At 37.0% G+C, this 22,265-nt stretch overlaps 1 protein-coding gene across 8 annotated transcripts in view; it reads left to right on the plus strand.

Moving 5' to 3' along the window:
- LOC122634951 (leucine-rich repeat-containing protein 24-like) overlaps positions 1-22,259 on the plus strand; it is a 126,329-nt gene extending 104,070 nt beyond the window's left edge. For 3 of the 8 annotated variants that reach the window (XM_043824522.1, XM_043824527.1, XM_043824528.1), the window contains 3 exons: positions 3,854-4,014; positions 19,097-20,245; positions 20,361-22,259. In XM_043824522.1, coding sequence (XP_043680457.1) covers positions 19,269-20,245; positions 20,361-21,561 — 2,178 coding nt within the window. In that variant the 5' untranslated portion in view covers positions 3,854-4,014; positions 19,097-19,268 and the 3' untranslated portion in view covers positions 21,562-22,259. Of the gene's footprint in view, positions 1-3,853; positions 4,029-19,096; positions 20,246-20,360 lie in introns of all 8 variants that reach the window. The other 5 variants (XM_043824521.1, XM_043824524.1, XM_043824526.1 and 2 more) reach the window with 3 other exon arrangements.
- The last annotated feature ends 6 nt before the right edge of the window (positions 22,260-22,265 follow it).

The raw sequence follows: 22,265 nt of genomic DNA on the forward strand, positions 1-22,265 counted from the left end.
GACAATTACTTCAGGAAAGTTATATTCTTCTCTTTAAAATTTTGTTCATATTTTTTTTCTCTCTCTTTCACTCTTTTTTTTTTACCTCTTTTCAGGTAGACAACGCGATATTTCTCTAATCAAAAAATATAGGGAGATTAGAAGCGGAACAAAAAAAAGTTAACAGGAGTTTTCCTCGTATTTATTGATATAAACGAAACGATCGACACGATCGTTTATTTTTTAAACATAAAATAAAAAAAAAGAAAGAGAGAGAGAGAGAGAGAGAGAAAGAAAGAGAGAGAAACTAACTAGGATCGCAAAAGTGGAGTTATACGATTTTCAAATCGCTCGGAGCAATCTCGTGCATTTAAACTCTACAACGTTCACTAGGGAATACCATAAACTCGTAGGAGCTGTTGACGAGCATGTTCTATCCTTCGTTACGTATTCGTCTCCCTTTTTTTAGCTTTTGCTTTTTACGAGACGATAAAGCAAATCACGAGATAGTCGGTCGACAAAACGCGGATAAGAGGAAAGGACGATTCTCTCTCTTTCTCTTTCTTTCTCTCTCTCTCTCTCCCCTCACTTGCATCTTTTCTTTCTCATACAAGTGTATACATAAATACATACATATATACATACAGACACACACATATATATATATATAAACGGACACGTGCACCGATTGTCACCATTACAAGGTGCAAATGGGAGTTGTTCCATGACGCGACGCTTTACGAGAGACAGTTCTGTTTACGAAGGTGGAGACATCGTATAAGAAATCGCTTGATACACGAGTAGCATTATAACTTATGACAACGTTCGGCAGGATATCTTTCGAGAACGACACAACGATCTTTCATCTAACACACCTTATTTCTCCTATACATACATTGTCACAAAGCTTTTCGACCGTTCCAGACGAGGAGCAACAACCACATTCTCACCTATCCAGCAACCTCCCTCATTCCTTGTCACTTTTTACGATACATAACGCGGTGGCGCAGCCCTACGTTCTTTCGACGCTATCGCACGTACGTACGTCGTATGTACATACATACGTATATATATATACATATACGCACGCGTACATACCACTTTCTTTTCTTTCTTTTTCTTCTTCTTCTTCTTCTTCTTTCTTCTTCTTCTTTCTTCTTCTTTCTTCTTTCTTCTTCTCTCGCTTCGCTTTTAGTCGTAAAATATCGCGTGCTAGACGCGATACTATGTGAAAATATATGTGTATATATATATATATATATATATATATATATATATATATATATGTATGTATGTATGTACGTATGTATGTGTACTTACATAGATTGTGTGGGAGAAAATATTCTTTAGAATTTTCTTCAGTTTCTTTTTTATCTTATTTTTTCGATTATCGACGACCTCAAAGAAATAATCGAAATACTCACGTAATTTTTTCTTCTCTTTTCATTCTTTTTTATTTATTTTTTTTTTTTATTTTTTTATTTTTTTATATATATTTGCAGACGTAGCAATGAATTACGATGGGAAATGTGAAGGAGTATCAATGAAACATTATGAATGGCTTACATCATACGTATTTTTTGGGTATTGTTTCCTTTTCTATTTTAAGAATTTTTTTTCTTTTATTTACTTACTCGTTTCATTTCTATTTCATTCTGATGTTAAAAGTCAATGAATGAAAACGAATACTTACAGTGTAAACATTATACTCTGAGGTTTCGGAAATCAACAGACGATGCTGAATTCGTTCGTAGATTCAATATCGAACGTACGTACATATTTTCGTTTACTGTGAACTTTCACAATTTGATATTTATATAACGTATATATTGTTAATAAAAATAGTACAGAATTAAGCAAAGATTTTTTTTTTCTTTATATTTGGAAGAATCGTAACAAATCCTCAAATACCTTTCGCGAGTTTATCACCAAGATTCGAAAGATTCTCGAGCTTCGACCAATTCATTCTTCTTGCTCACTCACGTTTCGTTCGACGTTTTTTTTTTCCCCTGAGGAAAAGAAACGTCGATTTTTCAGCGGTTTTCCATGGAAGAGGATGCAAAATCTCGGAAAATAGAAAGAAAGAGAAAAAGAGAGGGAGAAGGAGAAAGAAGAAAAGAAAAGAAAAGAAAAACTAAGACAAGGGAAGAAAACTAGGCTGCTTTCGTGAGAACGCATGCGTGTATGTTTTATATATACATATATATAAACGTATATACTTTTGCATGCGTGAGAAAAAGAAAAAGATAGATAGGGAAAACCTTTTGCCAACGATGAACGGTGAGAAACGAATAAGACTTAGCGGAGATACTCTCACGATCTACTCAGCCAAATTAGAACCTAAGTAATCAGTCGAAGTTGCTCGACTCATTCATGCATGCCGAGGCAAACGAACAAGTAATAGATGTGTATTTTCTCACCGTGATAACGTTTCCATATATGTATTTTCCACGTACACAGATACATAAATGAACGAAGAGACGTTAATCCTGGCCGTTCATTATGTGGAATAAAATTGTGTTCATTGTGTGGAATAAAACGTGAAATGATTCAATACAATGAGCCATTAGTTGAGACTCATGAATTTTGTCAAAAATATTTCCGAGTATATTATCTCTCTTTTCCTCTCTCTCTCTCTCTCTCTCTCTCTTTTTTGCTGATGAGATATCAACTGTTCGTTGATGAATCCTGTTGATGGGCTTTTATCAGGCAACCACACCGATGACGTTGCTACTCTTTTATCATCTGTAATATTCTCGTAACTCATTTGATACTCATCAGTTTTTGTCTATCCTGAAAATGAATTATACAATAGATCGTGTGGCCTAGATTTTTTTCTCCATTGCCTAGTACGTTTTCTACGACCGGTAAGAAAGAAGAATCGTTTAATAAAAGCTGATCAAGAAATATTTTAACGATAAAAATTTATATTCAAGAATTTGATAAGAAAAGAACGATGAGTTCGTAAATGGTAAATCATTGTTTGAAGTGATCAGGAAAATACAGACGATAAGCACGAAATGAAAAGCTTCATCGTTTTTTATAGATCGTTAAAAGGAAAATCTTTAGAATTCCTTTAGAATTCCACTAGTTCGAGTATAATTGTTTTGATGAGTGATTAAAAGCAACGGTAATATTTAATTAATTATATACAAATGTCATTTCATTTCAATAGAGAAGGAAATGAGGAATGGTGGAAGATAAACAGAGAGAACGAACTAAGGAATTATTAATTAGAAACGAAGCTAAAATTATTCCAGATGGGAGTAAATATTTTTCAAATAAATTTTGTACGTCGAATGATCGGTAAATATCCCGTTTGAAATTTTTGTTTGATTCTTCGTTTAACGTATCAACGTAAAAATCATTTGCGACGAAAGTTATTAACATTTAATTAACATCTAAATGCATTGTAATATTTTCGATAACATCCAGTATATGCAATTAATGTGTGACGATTGGTAAGGGGATTGGTGAAAGAGTATCACATTCTAACAACATTTCTAGACCGTTTGACCAAGCTAAAATATCTGTCGTAATTTTGTAGGAAATTCCTTTGATGTTCATTATACCAGGTCGCGTTGGCATATAATTCATGAACGGAATGCGTGTGAGAGTAATTAGAAATGTTAATAGTTACATACGCGAGATCGAACGAGCTCGATAATGAGTGAGGTTAACGTGGAAAAGGGTTCAACGATCTTGTTTTAAAAGGGTTGTTCATTATCGTCTATTGCAATGAAGTTTATACTTGACCATTTGTCGCGTTAACATTCGCGATAACATTACGAAACTAATTCTGTCGCTTTTTTTTTTCTTTTTTCCTTTCTTCTCATTTTGTTATTCTCTTATTTCCTTTTCTTTTCTTTTACAGGGATCGTGCGAACATTGTAACGAGTATTAAATCGATTAAATGCCACTCTCGCGTACGAACGAAGACCGATCGAGTCGCGTATCACTCAATTATCGCTGTGTCTTGCATGAGTGAACGATGAAGGAAGGCGAGAATGTTTAAATCTTAAGATTACGTACTACGTAAGTTAGAAAATGTGAGCAAACGATACGTGCTACGTTTCATTTTGATTTATGTCATGTAACTTTAAAGTCATGAACTCGTATACTTGTATAATATATACATATTTTTTTTATTTCATTTCATTTTTTATTGCCACAAGATTAATTGTTAGTTCTTGAAAAATAATATTTATTCGTTTCATTATATAATTCTGTTCGAAATCGTGCATATAGAATGTAGCTTTCAAATAGCAACTATAATTTTTCGTTTCGTTGAAAATCGCTTATAATTATTGATCTTTGAACAGGTAAATCAGAGTTATGTATTTAAATTCGAGCTTATCTTCGCCATGGGAATTCTTTCAGCAGACAAGAGTATTGCGGTTAGCGATAGTGTCTTCTTATCGTTGTTGTAAAACTTTAAAAGGTCTTCTCGCTTTTAATTTGATTGCATGCTTTTATCGTAATTAAGTACAATGTATCTCTACACGTAAGTAACGAAGCAGATATACTCTATTCTACGCTCGATAAACTTTTTATTCCGCACGATTTACCATAGTCCTTTCTCGTTTCTTTTCTTCTAACTTTTTTTTTTCTTTTTTTTTTTCACCTTACCTTTCTTCACCGTTATGCTTAACGTTTCGTTTCTTTCATTTCTGTTTACGAAGCTTACGACGAAACGATTCACCGATTCTTCGATCTCAAGCACGAAGCTCAATAATAGTAAATGTTATTGAAATAAAAGGGAAAAGCAATGGAAAAACAAATACAGACAAAAAAGATAAATTTAATGTGGCATATAATTCGATGAATATAAAAGATGTAAAAGTAAATCTCGTAAGAATATCACGAAAGTAAGCATAACGTTCGTCGTCACATTTATCCTTTCCATAGAAGCGTATATTCTATTATCTCTAAGTTTGCTAAGCGTAAATTTTAGCAAGACTACACCTAAGTAAGTTCTTTGTTAATCCTACCAGCGTAATATATCAAAAGTTTTAGATAATATTCGCCATGGTAATATTCCGTGTACGACATATTATAGAAATTATATATAAAGCAATTATAATAAATGATTAAAGTTTAGTATAATATGCGGGATATAAAACCAATATCTAAAATATAAAAGTTCAAATAATTAAAAACGTCGTAATAAAAAATATAAATAAAATCGAATGATTTTATTGAAATATTTGAAAGTTGATTGAATAAGAAAATAAAAAAAATAAAAAAGAAATAAAAGAAAAAAAAAACAATTTAACAAAACGAGCTTCTACCTTTGGTCTTGTTTTAGCGGTCAGTAAAAAAAAAGAAAAGGAAAAAAAAACAAAAAAAAAAAGATAAATAAAAGGAAAAAAGAGTCGACAGTTTGGACAGCGTTGATTGAAATCGTTGTGAAGCTTCAACCACAGGTCGTGTCCTTTGATGGTACAGGTTTTTGAGTCGGTAGGATACGAAACGAGCGAAAAGACAAACGTTCCATTCTCGAAAGCTTCAAGAGTTAAAGGCTACGAAAACATTACTCGCTTGGCTGTCCGTTGTTAGAAGGTGAAAACGTTTACGGATCGCAGACCATTGCTTGCTTGTTACTCGCGAGCAATGCTAAGGACCAAGAGCAATCGAGAGCAAAGGAGATGGAGAGAGAGAGAGAGAGAGAGAGAGAGAGAGAGAGAGAGAGAGAGAGAGAGAGAGAGAGAGAGAGAGAGAAGGAAAGAGAATTCTCGAGGGACAAGAGCCCAGAGAAATGGTGTCGCAAACAGTCTCTGAAGGAAAATCGAGTCGAAAAAAATATGTTTGCTCTTTGTGAGAAGTAAAATATTATTCTCCACATTTCGTTCCAATAAATTGAGATTGATATATTGTTACATAATTCTTATTGTATTTAAAAATAAATAAATAAATAAAAACAGATTAGTTATTATCATTTATAATTTGTTTTTGTTTAACTAATAGCTTGCCAATTTCAGATGGAAGAAAATATTCTCTCTCTCTCTCTCTTTCTCTTTTTCTCTCAGGCACTTTTAAAGAAACGAGCAAATCAGCGTTATCGATGTTTTATTATATCTATCGGTCGTTTATCAGGGAGAATCTAACACGTTTTCATGCACTTGACAATTAAAAAAGCATTTGGAAATATATTTCACGATCGTAAATATAATAAATCTCGTAGTTGTTTCGAATGTTATAACTAACGTACGTGACACCCCGTTCAGCTGAATTTTTATGATTATCGTAACAACGAAATGAATCATACGTATGTATTTCACCAAGACAAATCATCTGTTGTTTCGTTTCGCTTATTTTTATTTTTGATCTAACAGGAAAGATGATACGAACGTTTTAATATCGATTCCATTTTGTCTTTCTCATTAAATACTTAATCACGTATGTATTATATACATATACATACATATATATATATATATATATATATATATATATACACATACGATTTTCTGTACACGTTATACATACGCTGTATTACATGTAATGATTTCCTCGAAATTGCCTGTTGCAAAACGTAGTAATTACAGAGAGTTGAGGGAGTAACAGGTGACGTTTTTCCGATATCGTTGATCTATCGTCGAAGTCGCATCGCTATTTTTACGACCTAGCAAAACGATGTCGAATACAGCGGAGCCTCTATTTTACCTCGATCACGTTTATCGACTGACGAGTTGTTACCCAAATATCGTAGTGTTCGTTATAACAATTCCTTTTTTCTTTTTTTTGTTCTTCTTCCCATTTATTTTTGACTTTTTTATATCGAACTATATCCACGTTATGGCGTTAGGTCAATAAAATACGTAGGTGATACGTTGTTTCTCTTTTCGAAGAAAAATCGATATCCTCGCAAAGAGTTTCCATTTGCTTTACATATGTTAATTTTATTTTTAATTTCTTTTACAACGATCGATTTTCATTTCTTAGATATTTCCGTGTCTCGTATTCCGCTTGAAAATATTTTGGCACAGTTACAAAGCAACGGGGCTTCGTAGAAACATCGACGCGTACCGTTTCACCCTAGCCACTGCATTATCTATTCGTTTTTCAGGAACAATCAACAAAAGTCCTGCTTTTCGGAGTTTCCGACATTTAATGAATGCAGTCTACAGACAACATTGCTCTTAGTCCGCTTGCTTTGTACTAGTGCCAAGAAAAATCAGAAGAGCATTGGTCAAATGCAAGTGGCAAAAGATAAAAGTCAAAGAAAGGAAGAAACAAAGATAAAAAGTAATAGAAGAAAGAAAAAAGAAACAGACAATCTCACTAATCCTTTTTATGCTCTAAAAAAAAAAAAAGAATAAAAAAAGAAAAAAAAGTAATTCCCGTAACACAATAACGTTAATTAAAAAATATCCATAGTTGATGGACTTTATAAATTTCGTTTGTTTCGTACGATTCATACTTTTTACAATCTTTTTTCTTTCCTTCTTTTTTTTTTTTTAATCGAAAGTACGATAAATTAAACATTCTTACGAACGTGCATATACCGCTAACGAGAGTTATCGTAATAAGTAAATTTTAGTAATTATACAAAGTCGAGAGTTAGTTGATTAATTGATTCCTATTCGAATACAAATCGTTTCTTAAAAGTTCACGATTCTAGCTGTCCATTAAGCAAACTAACGAACATTCCTTCTTCCTTCCTATCTCTGTTTGTCTGTCTATCTATCTCCATTTCTCTCTCTCTCTCTCTCTCTCTCTCTCTCTCTCTCTCCCTCTGTTTGTCAGACTGTCTGTCTCTCTCTTCTGGATTTCACGCTCGTGGTTGGTATTTACGTGCCGGTGCGTTCGTGTAAGGCGTTATCGGGTCACCGGCAGCAACGAGCTCGATGTTGTACGCAGAGGGTGTGGCGGAGAGAGGTGTTAAGGGGCTGAGAGCGCGAGTTTGCGATCGGTCAGTGAGATAATCGCATTGTTGCGTCCGTAGAGGGTAGACAAAGAGAGAGGTGGAATCAAGCTCGTAAAGTAACCGCGATGAGATCGTCTGCGTTATCTTAATTCGACGTTACGCGTTGGCTGGCATGGACTTGGAGCTTATTTCTTTGACAAATTAAAGGGATTAACAAGCAACCACCGACAGGGATCCCTGTATCCCTACTTACTTTCGTTCGTCGACGTTGTAATCTACTCTCCTTGGGAAAAGGAACTTTCATTTTCAGCCTCGCTAACCTTTTTGGTTTTTAGATCGATCAGTAAGTTGTTGACTTAATTAAGGTATCATTAATTACAATATCGTTGGAATCTTTTTCTTTTTTTTTTTGTTCTTTTCTTTTTTGTCGATGTAAAAAAAAGAAGGTTCGAAACTCGTTAAAATGTTTCTGCATACGTATGGTGATAAGTCTATTAGCTGTTAATAATATATTCGTGATAAATATGATGGAACGTAGAATTTGATGTTTCCTGGAATTTTTTCAAGTTGATCGTATAGCATTTTGATAATGGTTCCTCTCTACTGTACCAGAACGATTAGTCTACTGTAACTCGAAAGGATAACAGAGAGAACAATTAAAAAAGAAAAAAAAAAAAGAAAAAAGATAAAAAAGAAGGTACAGAAAATTTTTCCATCGCACGTTGAAAAGTCATCAAAACAACAAAATTCTCTCCGTTTGTTCGTCGTTATGACGTACCGTTGCATAAACAAGAGACGAAAAATCGGATGCATAAAAAGTTTGCAAGCATTTAGTCGAGCGTTTTTTCAGGACACGTCTCCAGCTCTCGTTCCACGGATTCAAACGTCGAAATTTTCTGTTGAATTCCTATTTCGTTTGATCGACGATATAGATAAAAATTCGTGATTGTAGAAGTAAAAAAAAAAAAAAAAAACTGCGACCCTACGATGGAGTTCGTTTTATTTTCGGCACAGTGTTTCCTTTTTTCAAGCCATCCAAAAACGAAACGGAAAAAATAACGTTTTATTCTTTACAAAAAATTTTTATATACATTTTCATCGCAGTATTACGTAATAATAATCGAATGAAATCGTCGAACGAAAATAGGGAAGACGAATATGTTATATTTGGATATTAATCGTTTTATTATAAATATGTCATAATTTTGTCTATTATAATAACTGTTAATGATGGATAAACGGGACTATTGAATCAATCTATATACAAATCCGTTATATCACTTTGAAATGATGTAAATGATTTTAATATATAAATCCAATTTCTAGTCGGATTCATTCATACGACATTGGTTATCCCTTAGATGACACACTGATATTAACAAGAGTAATATGTTGGAGGTCCCTTGGAGGGTGGATTTGTAATAGGTTTTACGAGGCGAATCCGGCAAATGAACGATACAGTAAGACGTATCGCAGTCAGATAGCGGATAGCAGATATACGTCCGACAGCGTTTGTAATGGATACACGTCCGGTCGCTGCTTATCTCGCAACGCCCAACGGCCGCAGGTGAAGCTCGTAATCGGATTATTCGTCGTATATATTTGTTAGAATGTTATTCTGAATTTTTTACTATTCGACGACGTGTTATAGCATAGACAAAAAGTTTAGATTTCGATTCATCTACCAAGCAATTTATTTTCCGACTGAAAGTATCTTCATTGCTAAGTTATGCCAATGAGAAAGATATTGAATATGTTATTTTAACAACAACGGTGTTGCTTACAAACGTTTATCATTAATCATTCATTACTTTTACGCATTCCTTAAATTATATTTTCCAAATGTCTAACTAAAGATAAATATTGTTTAATAATGAAATAAAATATTATTTGTTTTATGGAAAAACGATCTTTGTTCCTCCCATGAAAAGAAAATCGTTTTTCGAAAAAGGTACGTAATTTTATGGGATCCTAACAATCGTTCGATTACGTAACCAAGCATATAACTTTGGCGTCCTTTTAAATTATTAAACTCACTCTACCGATAACTGCTTTTATATGGTAGTATGCACGAGCGCGTTTTATTCCATATATATATATATGTGTGTATGTGTGTATATGTATATCTTACGGAATCGTATGCACAAAAACATTCCACAAATTCCACAAATGAAAATATTAATAAAACTAATCGTGAAAACGCGCTGCGTTAAATGTAACGGACTATACCCAGCATGTTATCGTAATTCGCGCGATAAAACGACGGCGGACCTTTTTAGCAAAACGTCGATTGTGAAGAGATGGTAGGAGTTCAAATATTTTAATCTTTATGCGATAAATTCCAAAATGAATCGTGAGAATTATTATACAATTGGTATCGTTCATATAACGAGTTATTCGCTCGGCCATACGAATAATTTCGATAAAAATTATCGATTATATCTATTGACCTTTATCGGAAACTGTTCATGCACGTGAAATGATCTATTTTTTTATCATCTTTCACATGAAATTAAACAGATAATACAATTAATTTCAAAAGAAATAAAACGAGCAAGAAAAAAGAAAACAAGGGAAAAAAAATGACGTTCTCGTTCCTAATTCGTAATTCGTGGTTGGAATAAGACGAAGACATAAAAGAAAAAAAAAAAAAAAAGAAAAGAGAAAGAAAGAAAGAGAAAAAAAAGAGAAGGAAATATCGTCGAGTCAAAAAGAGAGTGAATTTTCGTGTAACGCCGTTAAGTAACGGGACATTTGTTAACGTTCTTTTATTTGGTCGTTAATGCGGAGAAAACGCAAGTGTAGGCCAACGTAGAGAAGACAACGTCGTCGGTGTATCTGCGAGCGAAATATCGGCCATTGTTGGCCGTTGGCGTTTGGACGAGTGAGATGGACAGATGGATTTGGAACAAGAGTAGAAAAGTGAGAAAGGGAGAGAAATAGGAGACGATGCCAGGGGTTGCGGACGACGTCGTAAAGCGCACGACGTTGTGTCATCGCGAATGCCCAGCCGACGCCCTGGTCTGGCTCGAAGCATTGCTAAAAGTAAAAGGAAAAAAGAAAAGAGAAAAAAAGAGAAAGAGAGAGAAACATAGAGTCACAGCTCGTGTCCCAAAATTCACGACGACGACGACGACGACGACGACGACGACGGTGACTACGACGGAGATGACAACGAGGATGACGTTTGATTGACGAATCGTCGACATATTTCTTTTTGCAAATACGCTTGACACGAGCTGCAAAATTGGACCGATCTACTATTTTTTTTCATTTGGATACATCCATATTTCTATTCGTTCCAGCAAATATTTTTATCTCTCAAAACGAACTGTGTCCATAGATGGCTATATACGTCTGTGAGTTTCGATTAAGTACATAGAAATAAACTGATAGTAGAAAATTCGATCCAGAGATTTCGAAATATATATATATATATCGAATAATTATGCAGTTAATTGTTATTAATTTTATATAGTATCTCGTCAAATTGCAGACTTCATTAATTACATTTATTCATTTATTAATGTACTTCATTTACATATTGATCAATTCAATCTAATACAGCCAATATGCATGTGTATATATATATATATATATATATATATATATATATATATGTATATCGACTTTATAACTTTTATTGATTTTTCCAAACATTTTTAATCGTTTAGAATTTCACAAAGTTTCCCTTACTTAAAACACACCTTTCTTCATTTAAAGTTAGACGTTGAGACAAGATCGAAAGTAAAGATCGTCGGACTAAAGAATAAATCTCCCGTTTTATTGACGGCCGACGGTAGCAACGACGATGGCATCCCCTTTCTTAACTTTCAGTCGTTAAAACCGACGACGACGACGACGCCTTATCGCAGACAAGTTAACGACGGATTGAAATTGTCGTTAGTCGGTGGTCACGATAGAACAACTCTTCGACGACTACTAAAAAAAGAAAGAAAAAAAGGGGAAAAAGAAAAATCGACGAGAAGGGTGCAACGTTCGTGTCTGAGCTTAGGGGAACACGCAAGGGTGGCTTTCACTGGCAACAACAGTGCTGCGAGTCATAAAATGCCGTGATTCTGCTAGACGACATCCCACTACGCGTTAAAAAAGGACAACAATGAAACGAAACGAATACTCCATCTTTCTCTCTCTTTCTCTCTCCCTCATGTTGCAGTCTGCTTCCATGCCAGAATTGCTGAATACATGTTCTCTCTCTCTCTCTCTCTCTCTTTATCTGTTTCTCTTTTTCTCTTATTTAAGTACGGTTTTTCTTCTTCCCTCGTATATTCCTCGACGAGTATATCATAAAATTATATATGCGTTTAAATATTTCGATCGGTGGACAGATTTGCTTTTTAAGGAATGAAAAATACTAGAAATTACCATTTGGTGAAGTTTTTTCTTTCATTAACATTTCATCAATGCAGTTTGCCTTTCACCTCGCTCGTAAATTTACACGTTATGACTCTCATCTCTCTCTCTCTCTCTCTCTCTCTCTCTTTCTCTCTCTCTCCCCCTCTCTTTCGTTTTCTCTCTTTTTTTCCATAGCTACCTCTGTAGAGTAAGCTTTTTAATGGTATTTCTTGTATGCTCGAAATAAATGATTACGGTTAACGTCGTGTTTTACAATAAATTACGAGCAGCTCGCACGATCTTTGTTGGTTTTAAACCAGGGTGAATTAACTTTACAACAGGATTTGTTTAAGAGATTTCTTGTTTTCGTTGAAGATATTATTCTTTTCAAAGATTTGAAGTTTTCTCTTTTTTATTATAAATTTTTTTCTTTTCTTCTTTCTAATTGATAAGAAGAGTACTTCGTGCACTTGTTCGACGTTTTTTTCTAAACCTGCATACACGAAAAAGAAAAAAAAAGAGATAGAAAATGAAGACCAAAAAAAAAAAAAAGAAAAATACAAAAAGCAAACTAAAAATAGAAACATTCCAGAACGAACCAAGCCCATATATTTACTTCACCATTCAGTAATGTATCCAGCAATGCTCGGTCTCTTAAAATTTTCAGCGGGAGCTTAGGTACATATATATATAGTTTGGTGTAGCAGGGCTATAAAATTTCCAGCAGAACGAGCATATCGCAATCATCCACAGTAATACAAGATCAGACAGCAAAGAGACGTTCTATATAATATCGCATTTCTAAAGCTTTATGCAAAGATCTAGTGGAAACGACATCGTCGAGAGAAACGAAGTAAACGTAGAAAAGACGACACAAAATAAATCTGCTGTTCGCGAGAAAGGATGGGAAATGGCAAAGAAGAGCGCGTTAAGAAGAAGCGAATTAAATCTTGTCGTTCTTCGTTGGATAGAGAGAGCGTCGGAGCGAGAGAGACAGCGAGCGAGCGAGCGAGAGAGAGAGAGAGAGAGAGAGATACATCTCAACGGGTGGTAAATCGTTGAAGAGAGAAATTTCACGCGAAGCTTCGCCGTCTCTTCTCGTAAGCGATAATATACAAGGCTTAATGCCAGGACCATCAAAGAAGGCTCGAACGATGCCTCGAGCCAGACGAAAGTCTTGAACGGCAATGGCGAACCATCCTACTATTACCACTACTACTACTATTACTTGGTGATTCAGCTCACATAAGGGTCCAACGGCTTTCGTAATAGGGCAATGCTTCATCGCACCACTTTCGACCTCTCCAGACCCTTTTCTGGACTTGTGAGAAGGACCAGAGCTCGGCACAGCCTCTCATCGCTTTCCCACTGCACCCTTCTCTGACCTGAATCCATCTTAACATTCGGTAATTTTATGCTTCGACGGAGCGAGTTATGTTAAAATATCACCCTTGTCTGCCACCCTTATGGGCGCCACTCGGTCACTCGATTCGGTTATCTTTCATCGATAATCTGAGATTACATTATGGGTTTTTCTCATATTCTTCATCTCTTACTACGTCGATTATCAACGGTATCGCCATTATTTTCAAGATTTTTCTTTTTTCATTTTACTAGAATATAACTCAAGATTATGGTTGAATTTGTATAGTTGATTTAATTGACAAAGAAGATTATGTGCGTGAAAAATGGATAGAGATATTTTATTTTATACGCGTTAGATCGTATTTTAACGTTATACATTTTTTTTTTTTTACTTTCGATTTGTCAATGGAAGTTCCACCGATATTTTCATTACTTCACTGTGGATTTGCTTATACAATAGGTACATTCGTGTATAGATACAGAAGTCAAGCTTGAGTGGGAGGTTGGTTACCCGTTTAAATTAATTACAGGATGGGGAAACGTATTCGTCGATCGAAATTCTGGACGTTAAACAACGCAACGTTCAAACGATCTTGTTAGTTACAACGATACCGGTTTACCTTTCATCGTTATGCAGGTTTAATGAAATTATCGATAACGTAACTTTATAGAAAACGTTTTTAATAAATACAAAATGAGTTGTAATAAATCGAATGTAAAAATACTCGGAATAGGATTAATAGAAATACGCGTGAAATACCCATGAAAGTTTCGACGTTTTCGATGTAAAAAGAAAAAGGACAAAAAGATGGGGAATTAGCAAGTGTAATGCCGTAAAAATCTTCGTAGGATAGAAGCGTGCAAACAGGCGAGATAAAATACTTTCTGTTATCATCAACGGTTGGGGAAAGAAAAAGGTATGCAAGTATGGTAAACAAAAGCTTGAAAATAACGAAATGTTGGTACACATTAGTCCGTGGCTTTTTCCAAAGTAAAGATTGCTTGAACAAGGTAACGCGTTAATCCTGTTTACGTATCTTGCTACTATAATATCTTCGCTCTACTAAAGATCCTTTATTACACGTCCAATTTAAAGATTTACATATCGTTGGCTCGAGTAGATCTTTTATTTCTGTATTTTTTTCGTTTCGTTTCGTTTCGTTAAAAGTATGTAAAATATAGAATTTTTACGATATACGGAAGCATGGTATTACGTACGAAATGTAATAAAACTATATGTGGTTGTCATATTGACTTTATCTACAAAGTGTTTAACACGAGAAGGATAAAGGGAAAAGGTGAATGGTTCTCAGTGAAAGTAGCTAATTCTAATTACTAGTAAACGTTAGAAGCGATGCAGCTACTTTAGTACTTACTTGGAAGATACCTACTACAAAACAAGAGGGGATACGTTTTGTAAGTGTAGCTCCCACTTAATGAATGGAGGAGTATCTACTTGAAACATTAGCATGTGTTAACCATTGCTCGACGTTCGCACGTATCGTGAATGGATTATCAGGTTTCTCTTTAAAATATGTTGGGATACTTTTTAAAATTAAATACGTCTTTTTTTCTTCTTTTTTTCTTCTTGAATTATTTTCTAAAAATTTATCATGCAAAAATATCTAATCCATCTTGCGAGTATTTCTGAAGTGAAAAACATTTTTAGAAAGGCTTGAAATACTTTTATAAAGCACTGTATCATGTTAAACGATAAAAGCATCAGCAGTAATTAACGTATTAACAGCCCTCTCTCTCTCTCTCTCTCTCTCTCTCTCTCCTATCTTTTTTTATCTTCTTTCACCTGACAACGTCGATCGATTATTAGCACGAGTTGTAACGTGCAACGTGTTGTAATTAGCTTCGTTTAATGACCTCATGGTATAGAGGTCGGAGACACTAGCTTCTTTTATTCATTCGTTCTTAGAAAATCTCAACTATAATTTTAAAGTCTTGGCAATCGATCGATTCGATTCGATTCGATTCATATTTTAAATGGAAGAAAGGAAATATTTCAGAAACGTTGACAGCTGAAGCGAATTCAGCATGCTAGTAATCGTCGTTCCCCTCGGTTTATTAGCTTCTGTTTCGAACCTCGGCACGTACGATGAGGGTTTACCGAAAGGGAGAGTGACGTCAACGGACGAATGAACTGGCAAGATTGCAGGAACTAGACAGAAAGAAGGAGACAGAAAGGTGGTTCAAAGGTTAGAGGGATGAATACTTCGACGAGTCCGATACAGAAAAATTCGGTAATTTTACGCTCCGCTGAAGCGGATTCTATGCTAAGAGAAAACGAGAGAGAAAAAGAAAAATTGGTTTTTGAAAATGTTCGATCTTGGAATACATACATACATACACACATATATATACATATATATATATGTATATATATATATATATATATATATATATATATATATAGAGAGAGAGAGAGAGAGAGAAGAGAGGGAAATGGTGAGAGTAGAGGGAGAAGGAAAGAGAGGGGTCTTGGCGCTAAACGATGTCGCTTCCGACTCGTTAAAAAATCGATAACTCGTTTAGGGATATCAGGCAACAGAGTCCATTACTAGTTCGTTGCGTTTGTTATATTTTTCATGCAGCCGAGAATTCATTTGGGAGATCTCCCCCTTCCTCACCGTTCTCAACTTTTTTTTTCTTTCAATTTTGTTATCTCGCGAGATCTCTCGTTATCGTTTAAGAAGAAACGAGGCAGGGACGTTTCGATCGTCGCAATACTCGAATTCTACCGACGATTAAAACTAACGAGTGACGACGGGATGAGAATAGTCTGTGAAAGGAATCGCGTTGTTACGGCGTAAACGACGTTCCATAGTTCGCTAGCAACACCCCTATTCTCTCTATCTCTTTCTCTCTTCCTCTCTCTTTCTATCTATCTATCTATCTATGTATATACATTTACTTTCTTTGTAGATTTTTTCATTTTTTCTTTTTCTACTTTGCCAAGCGAACTTCAGTAATGGTTAAATTCCTGTTTGCACTATATAGAGATGCTTTTCTTTGCTTAAATAATAACTTTACTAAGGAACGAGTCACAGGAAACGATCAAGAAACAAGGGTGAGTCGATCGAGATAGATAAATAGAGAGAAAGAGAGAGAGAGAGAAGTAGACGTACAGACGGAACAAAAGAGAACAAACAAGAGTCAAAAGAGAAGTTGAAAATACGAGAATGAGAACCAAGAACATAGTGGAGTTCGATTTTCTCAGATTGCAAGGACAAATCAATAAGAAAGAGAGTTGGGAAATAAAGCTTGACTTTCTAGTTTCTTTTTATATTCTTTAGTCGATGCGCACAGTCCCTGAACTCGTCGGAGAAACATTGCCGACCAAAAATGAAGATACAAAGGTAAATCCTTGGTCTTTTCTTTTTTACAAAACAAAAAAGATCGATTAGATAAAGGAAATGTATTATATAGTATTCTATGTATAAATATATACGATGAAAAATCGTCGAATTTCCAATATTTCTTGTTCCAATGTATTCTCTTTCGATTTATATTTGGTATCGATAAAAATATCATGAATGAAGATAATAAATAGGAAATTCATTTTATGGTATTACACGATTTAAAAATGTTCTTTTTATTCAGGAATCCAATTAGCCTTAAATAAGGGTCGACGTGTATCGGAGAATGTTCCATTCTTTCGCAATGAATAATATATAACAGTTATACACGGAAATTGGTAACGCGTGTATTTTTGAAGGGGGAGAAAAAAGGAGAGAAAAATAGAAAACAGTATTTTCACCGGTTCAACTTATTCACGATGAAATATTTAAACAAAAATCATTCGATGTTTATTCTCATTGTAGCGATTAATCAATCAATGTCGATGTAAGTTTAAATATTGCAAGTCGAACATTTTTAAGCGTGTCAACGTTTCTGCATAAAACCGTAGTTAAAGTATAAATTGGAAATTAACTTCTCGCTTCGGTGTGCTCAACGCTGTGTTGCAGTGCATATTCATGAAAAAAAAAGAAGAAAGAAAAAAAAAAAGAAGAAAAAAGAAGGAAAAAGACAGAAGAACGGTAGACGAGCCGGTGAAGGGCAATTAATTTAGGTCGACGCATAAAACGCCGACGATGATCGAGCTCTCTAATAAAATGAAAATTACGATGCGATAATGAACGGTTTTCGATATCGCGCAGCGCTTTAATTGACGGTCTATTTAATTTATCGCGGGGGAAATGCGTAACGCGACTATGAAATTAACGTCGCATTACGTTTCGGATTCAACATTAATGACAGGAAAAAGGGGAGGGATGGTTACGATGGAAAATCTGATTTCCGCTTTACTACGAGAATTTCAATGCGTTTATGCCAAGTGAAAAAAATCAAATTAACATACCGAAAGTCGTGGAAAGGAAGAAGATGGAGGTAAAAGAAAATTCAAAATAAGAAGAAGACAAAGAAGACGTCTGTTGTTCCGTTTTCCTCATTCAGGAGAATTTCAAAAACGTTCTTTGCCTACTTTTCAAGAGTTTTTCAATTAAAATCGTAGGACGTAGAGAAAAAGTTTCGGGAAAGATGAAGAGGGAGAGAGGGAGAGAGAGAGAGAGGGAGAGAGAGAGAAAGAAAGTGGAGGAAGAGAAGTATTGGATTTGAAATGTTCGGGTGCTAGCAATATCCTCAAGGCCTCTCTTTGCATTCCGTGAGAGAGAAAAGCTCGTTCGATGGGCGTGCGAATAAAGCCACGAAAAACCGTGGAGTTTGCATGCCGAACCGCATGCGTTCGATATTCCGATATCCTGATATCATGGGGAGGGTCTAGAACGCCTTCGAGAGTGTTTCCCTTCAACTTTGCTTATATACATTGATATCTATACATAGAAGGCACATACACTCGTGTCTCTATGGAATTTATTATCTGCTTTTGGTTCTTCTTCGGGCTCAGTCTTTCACAGCTTTCTTTCTTCTTCTCTCAACCTTCATCTTTCTCTCTCTCTCTCTCTCTCTCTGTCTGTCTTTCTATCTATCTCTATCTTTACCCATCTATCCCTTTCGCCCCTTCAAACCACCTTGTCTGGGGTTTCAGAAGAGTTTCTTTCACCTTTTACTACAACCGTAAGACGAAAAGATTTCTTAGTAAGACCCTTGGCTACGTAGGAAGTATAACGTAGGTTTGGGTATCTTTCTCGCGAGTCCTAATCGCACTTTCGCGAAAGCGTTTTCTTTCCCTTGGCATCGAAAAAATCCCTTAATCGATCGTCTTTCTAGAAAGGAAAGAAAAAGTGTGTGTGTGTGATGTATATATATATATGTGTGTACATATGTATATATATAAAGTCGGAAAAAATTTATCCTTCGAAGGGAGAAGAAGAATAGGGCTTTTCGGAATGATGTACGAGCATCGTGGTAAACCTTTGTGATTAGTTGAAACCTGAAATGGTTCTTATACGTTTTTACTACTTTCTCGTAATCTGTTTTAGTTATCTTTCTTTTGATAAACAGTATTAATACCATTGATCGTTTCGATATTAAAGTTCGTTCCTTTCTCTGTTTTAGATAGATAAGAAGAAAAAGGGGGAGAAAAAACAGTTTGGGCGATATCGGAGAGGACATCGAGGATCGGCAGTGAAATAAAAAGAAGGAAGATAAGAGAAAAGTATCTTAGGTGGGTTTTATGAAAAGGCGAAAAATGCGATAGAGATCGGTGAATCGTCGATGAAGCATCATCATGTGCTCGAGCGTAAGAGCTTGGAGGTGGAGGGGAGCTCTCTTGGGCACGATGATGCTCGCTTGGACTTGTATCGTCGAGGGCTGTCCGAGTATGTGTAACTGCAAGTGGAAGGGTGGGAAGGAGTGGGTAGAGTGTGCAAATCGAGATCTGAAGGGACTACCACAGGGTGCCAGAGAGGAGACTCAGGTGTTGGATCTGTCGGGCAATCACCTGGTCAGTTTACCACCGGAATGCTTTCACGCTTTGGGACTGATCAATCTTCAGCGACTCTATCTCGGTAGATCGCACATAAGTAGAATAGCTGTGAGAGCGTTCGAAGGGTTGGTCGGCCTGGTCGAGTTGGATCTGACGGAAAATCTGATCGACGAGATACCAACGGAAAGCTTTTCGTCTTGCCCGAATCTCATGAGGCTGACGTTGAACGGTAATCCTATAGAAGAGATCAAAAGGGGCGCCTTTCATCGTCTGGTGCATCTGACGAATCTGGAGCTGAGCCAGTGCAGACTCGAGATCATCGAAGAAGGTGCCTTCGATGGTTTGCGTTCCCTCGAATGGTTACGTCTGGATGGTAATCGATTGACGTACATGCCAAATCATACCTTACCACTCGGCGGTTACCTTCGAGGATTGACATTACATAATAATCCTTGGTTGTGCGACTGCGGCTTGAGAATTCTGCAAGCTTGGCTGAAGGAATCGGCACCGGCAGCTCCTCAGGAATCCGAACCGACTTGCGACATGCCAGCTCGATTACGGGACAGACAGATAAAAACGATAAAGGACAACGAGCTGGCGTGCCTACCGCGAATCGAGTTGCAGGAACGTGTCGACGTATACGAGGGTAGCAACGTGACGTTCCAATGCAACGTCCATGCAGTACCGGCTGCTACGATCAGCTGGTGGTTCAACGGAGACCTCTGCGAGCTTCAGAATGAGAATGACTCCTCGACGATGAACTTGTTGACTTTTCCAAGGTAAGAGATTCTTTTCTATCAAAGTCACTATTTACTCGTCGATTACGTTCTCCTGACGGTTGTTGGATCACGATCGGTTCACAATCGAGTCCGTCCTCTTTCTGATCTGTTACAGATACATCTATAAGCAACGTGGCTCGATCAACATGTCGAGCACTCTGTACGTATACTCGGTGGAGGCTAACAACGATGGCGTGTATAGTTGCGTCGCGGAGAATACCGCTGGTACCACTGGAGCAAACGTCACTCTGAAGGTTTTGTTCCGTGAAAAGGTAACCGCGGAACCTCCATCGGACGATCCTGGTTCCGGTTACGTAGCAGCGATAGCCGCTGGCGCGCTGGTAGGCACTCTCTTCGTTCTCGGCTGCCTGGTCGGTAGTATTGTGTTTTGCGTGCGGAAACGTCGACGCGATCGGAAGAGGAATTCCAAGGCGTTGGTCTCGCAGAACAAATCGGTGATGCCTATCACGAAGGATACAACGACGAGTCTGCCAAGTTGTAGAAAGGGTAATGGAAGTTTGGTCGGTTTCGAGCATCAACAGATCGTCTCTTACACAGAACGCGAAATTGGCAGAGCTGCGACCTTGGAACGAAGAGAACAACGTGGTAATTTGGAAGAGTCCTACGGTAGTCCGGTATCGAAGTATCTCACAGAGCCGGACTTGATAAACGAAGTTCCTGAAACCACGGACGTGACCTATGGCCAGTTATACCGTCATCAGACAAACGAGAGGCACGTACTCGAGTACGACTCTGGTTACCCGATACAACCACCGGACTTACGTCCATCGAATATACCGCAACTGAATTACTTGGATCAAGATGGATATCCATTGAACTTTGGCCTGCCAAAGATCTCGTTCAATACCGCGAGTACCCTTCCTCGTTTAAGGACAAGAATGGCAGAGGGTTCAGCCGTCGCACCACCGGCTAGATACTCGAGAGAAGCCGAGTTCTTAGCTAGATCAACGGCAGGTTATGATCCAGTTTTACCTAGGACCGATGCTAGATACACCGCCGAAGGTTATCCTTACCCTGCTCATCAACCAGTCGAACAACCGATCCAGCAACAGCTTCAACAACCCGTCGTCTCACCCGTTATCTCGCCAGCCTCAGTTTTTCCAGAGGTTCCCTTCATACCTTCACCACCTGCTGCTTACAGAGGCGAAACTACACCGCTATCACCGAGATCTTTACTCGGCAAGACTGCGCGCGAAGCAGCCGCTGCTGCTGCTGCCAGGGCGGACGAACTTCAACCCCCTCATCATCCGGAAAGTCCGGACGAAGGTTACGTCGGCGATGCCATGGACGTCTGAAAATTATCACGCATTTCATCGTGCTCAACTGATCGATACGAAAAACGGTAAAGACGGTGGGATCGATTACCATTTCGTTCAGATGACCAAATCTTTCGTTCCAAAGGTTCCGCTACTCTGTGCTTCCATCGTCAATAATTCTTTTTCTTTTCTTTGTTTTCTTTCGATTCTAAACGATGAATAAAAGTGTCGAAAAGGGAAATGTAAAAAAAAAAGAAAGAAAGAGAGGAAAAGGAACGATGATCGATCGATTCGAAAGAATAGCCATTCGAAGTATTAATAATCGTTTCTATCGTTGGACCATTTAAACTCACTGATCGACATCGAAATAACCGAAGATCGAGCTATGGATTTATGTGTTCGATTTAAAGACATTTCATCCACACATATCGCGTGGTAAATTTGTGGGGGTAACATCGTATTACTTCGCACGCTCACAGCCCTATCATCCATCGTCTTTCTATATCCTTCGAAGTGGGTCGACGTCGTCGTTGACATAGTCGTTCTCGGCCATCGAAATGGGCGTTAAGACGACATCGAGTCGAAGGAAGCATAGAGGAAGCTCGAACAAAGGAGGAATCCCACTGTCGGTACCGGTCCTACGAAATTAATCAGCTAGGAGAGAGAATATCTGGAATTCTCGGACGACGACGACGACATGTCTCTCTCTCTCTCTCTCTCCCTCCCTCTCTCTCTCTCTTTCT

The sequence above is a fragment of the Vespula pensylvanica genome, chromosome 16 (genome assembly GCF_014466175.1).
Source record: "Vespula pensylvanica isolate Volc-1 chromosome 16, ASM1446617v1, whole genome shotgun sequence".
NCBI classification, from domain to species: Eukaryota; Metazoa; Arthropoda; class Insecta; order Hymenoptera; family Vespidae; genus Vespula; species Vespula pensylvanica.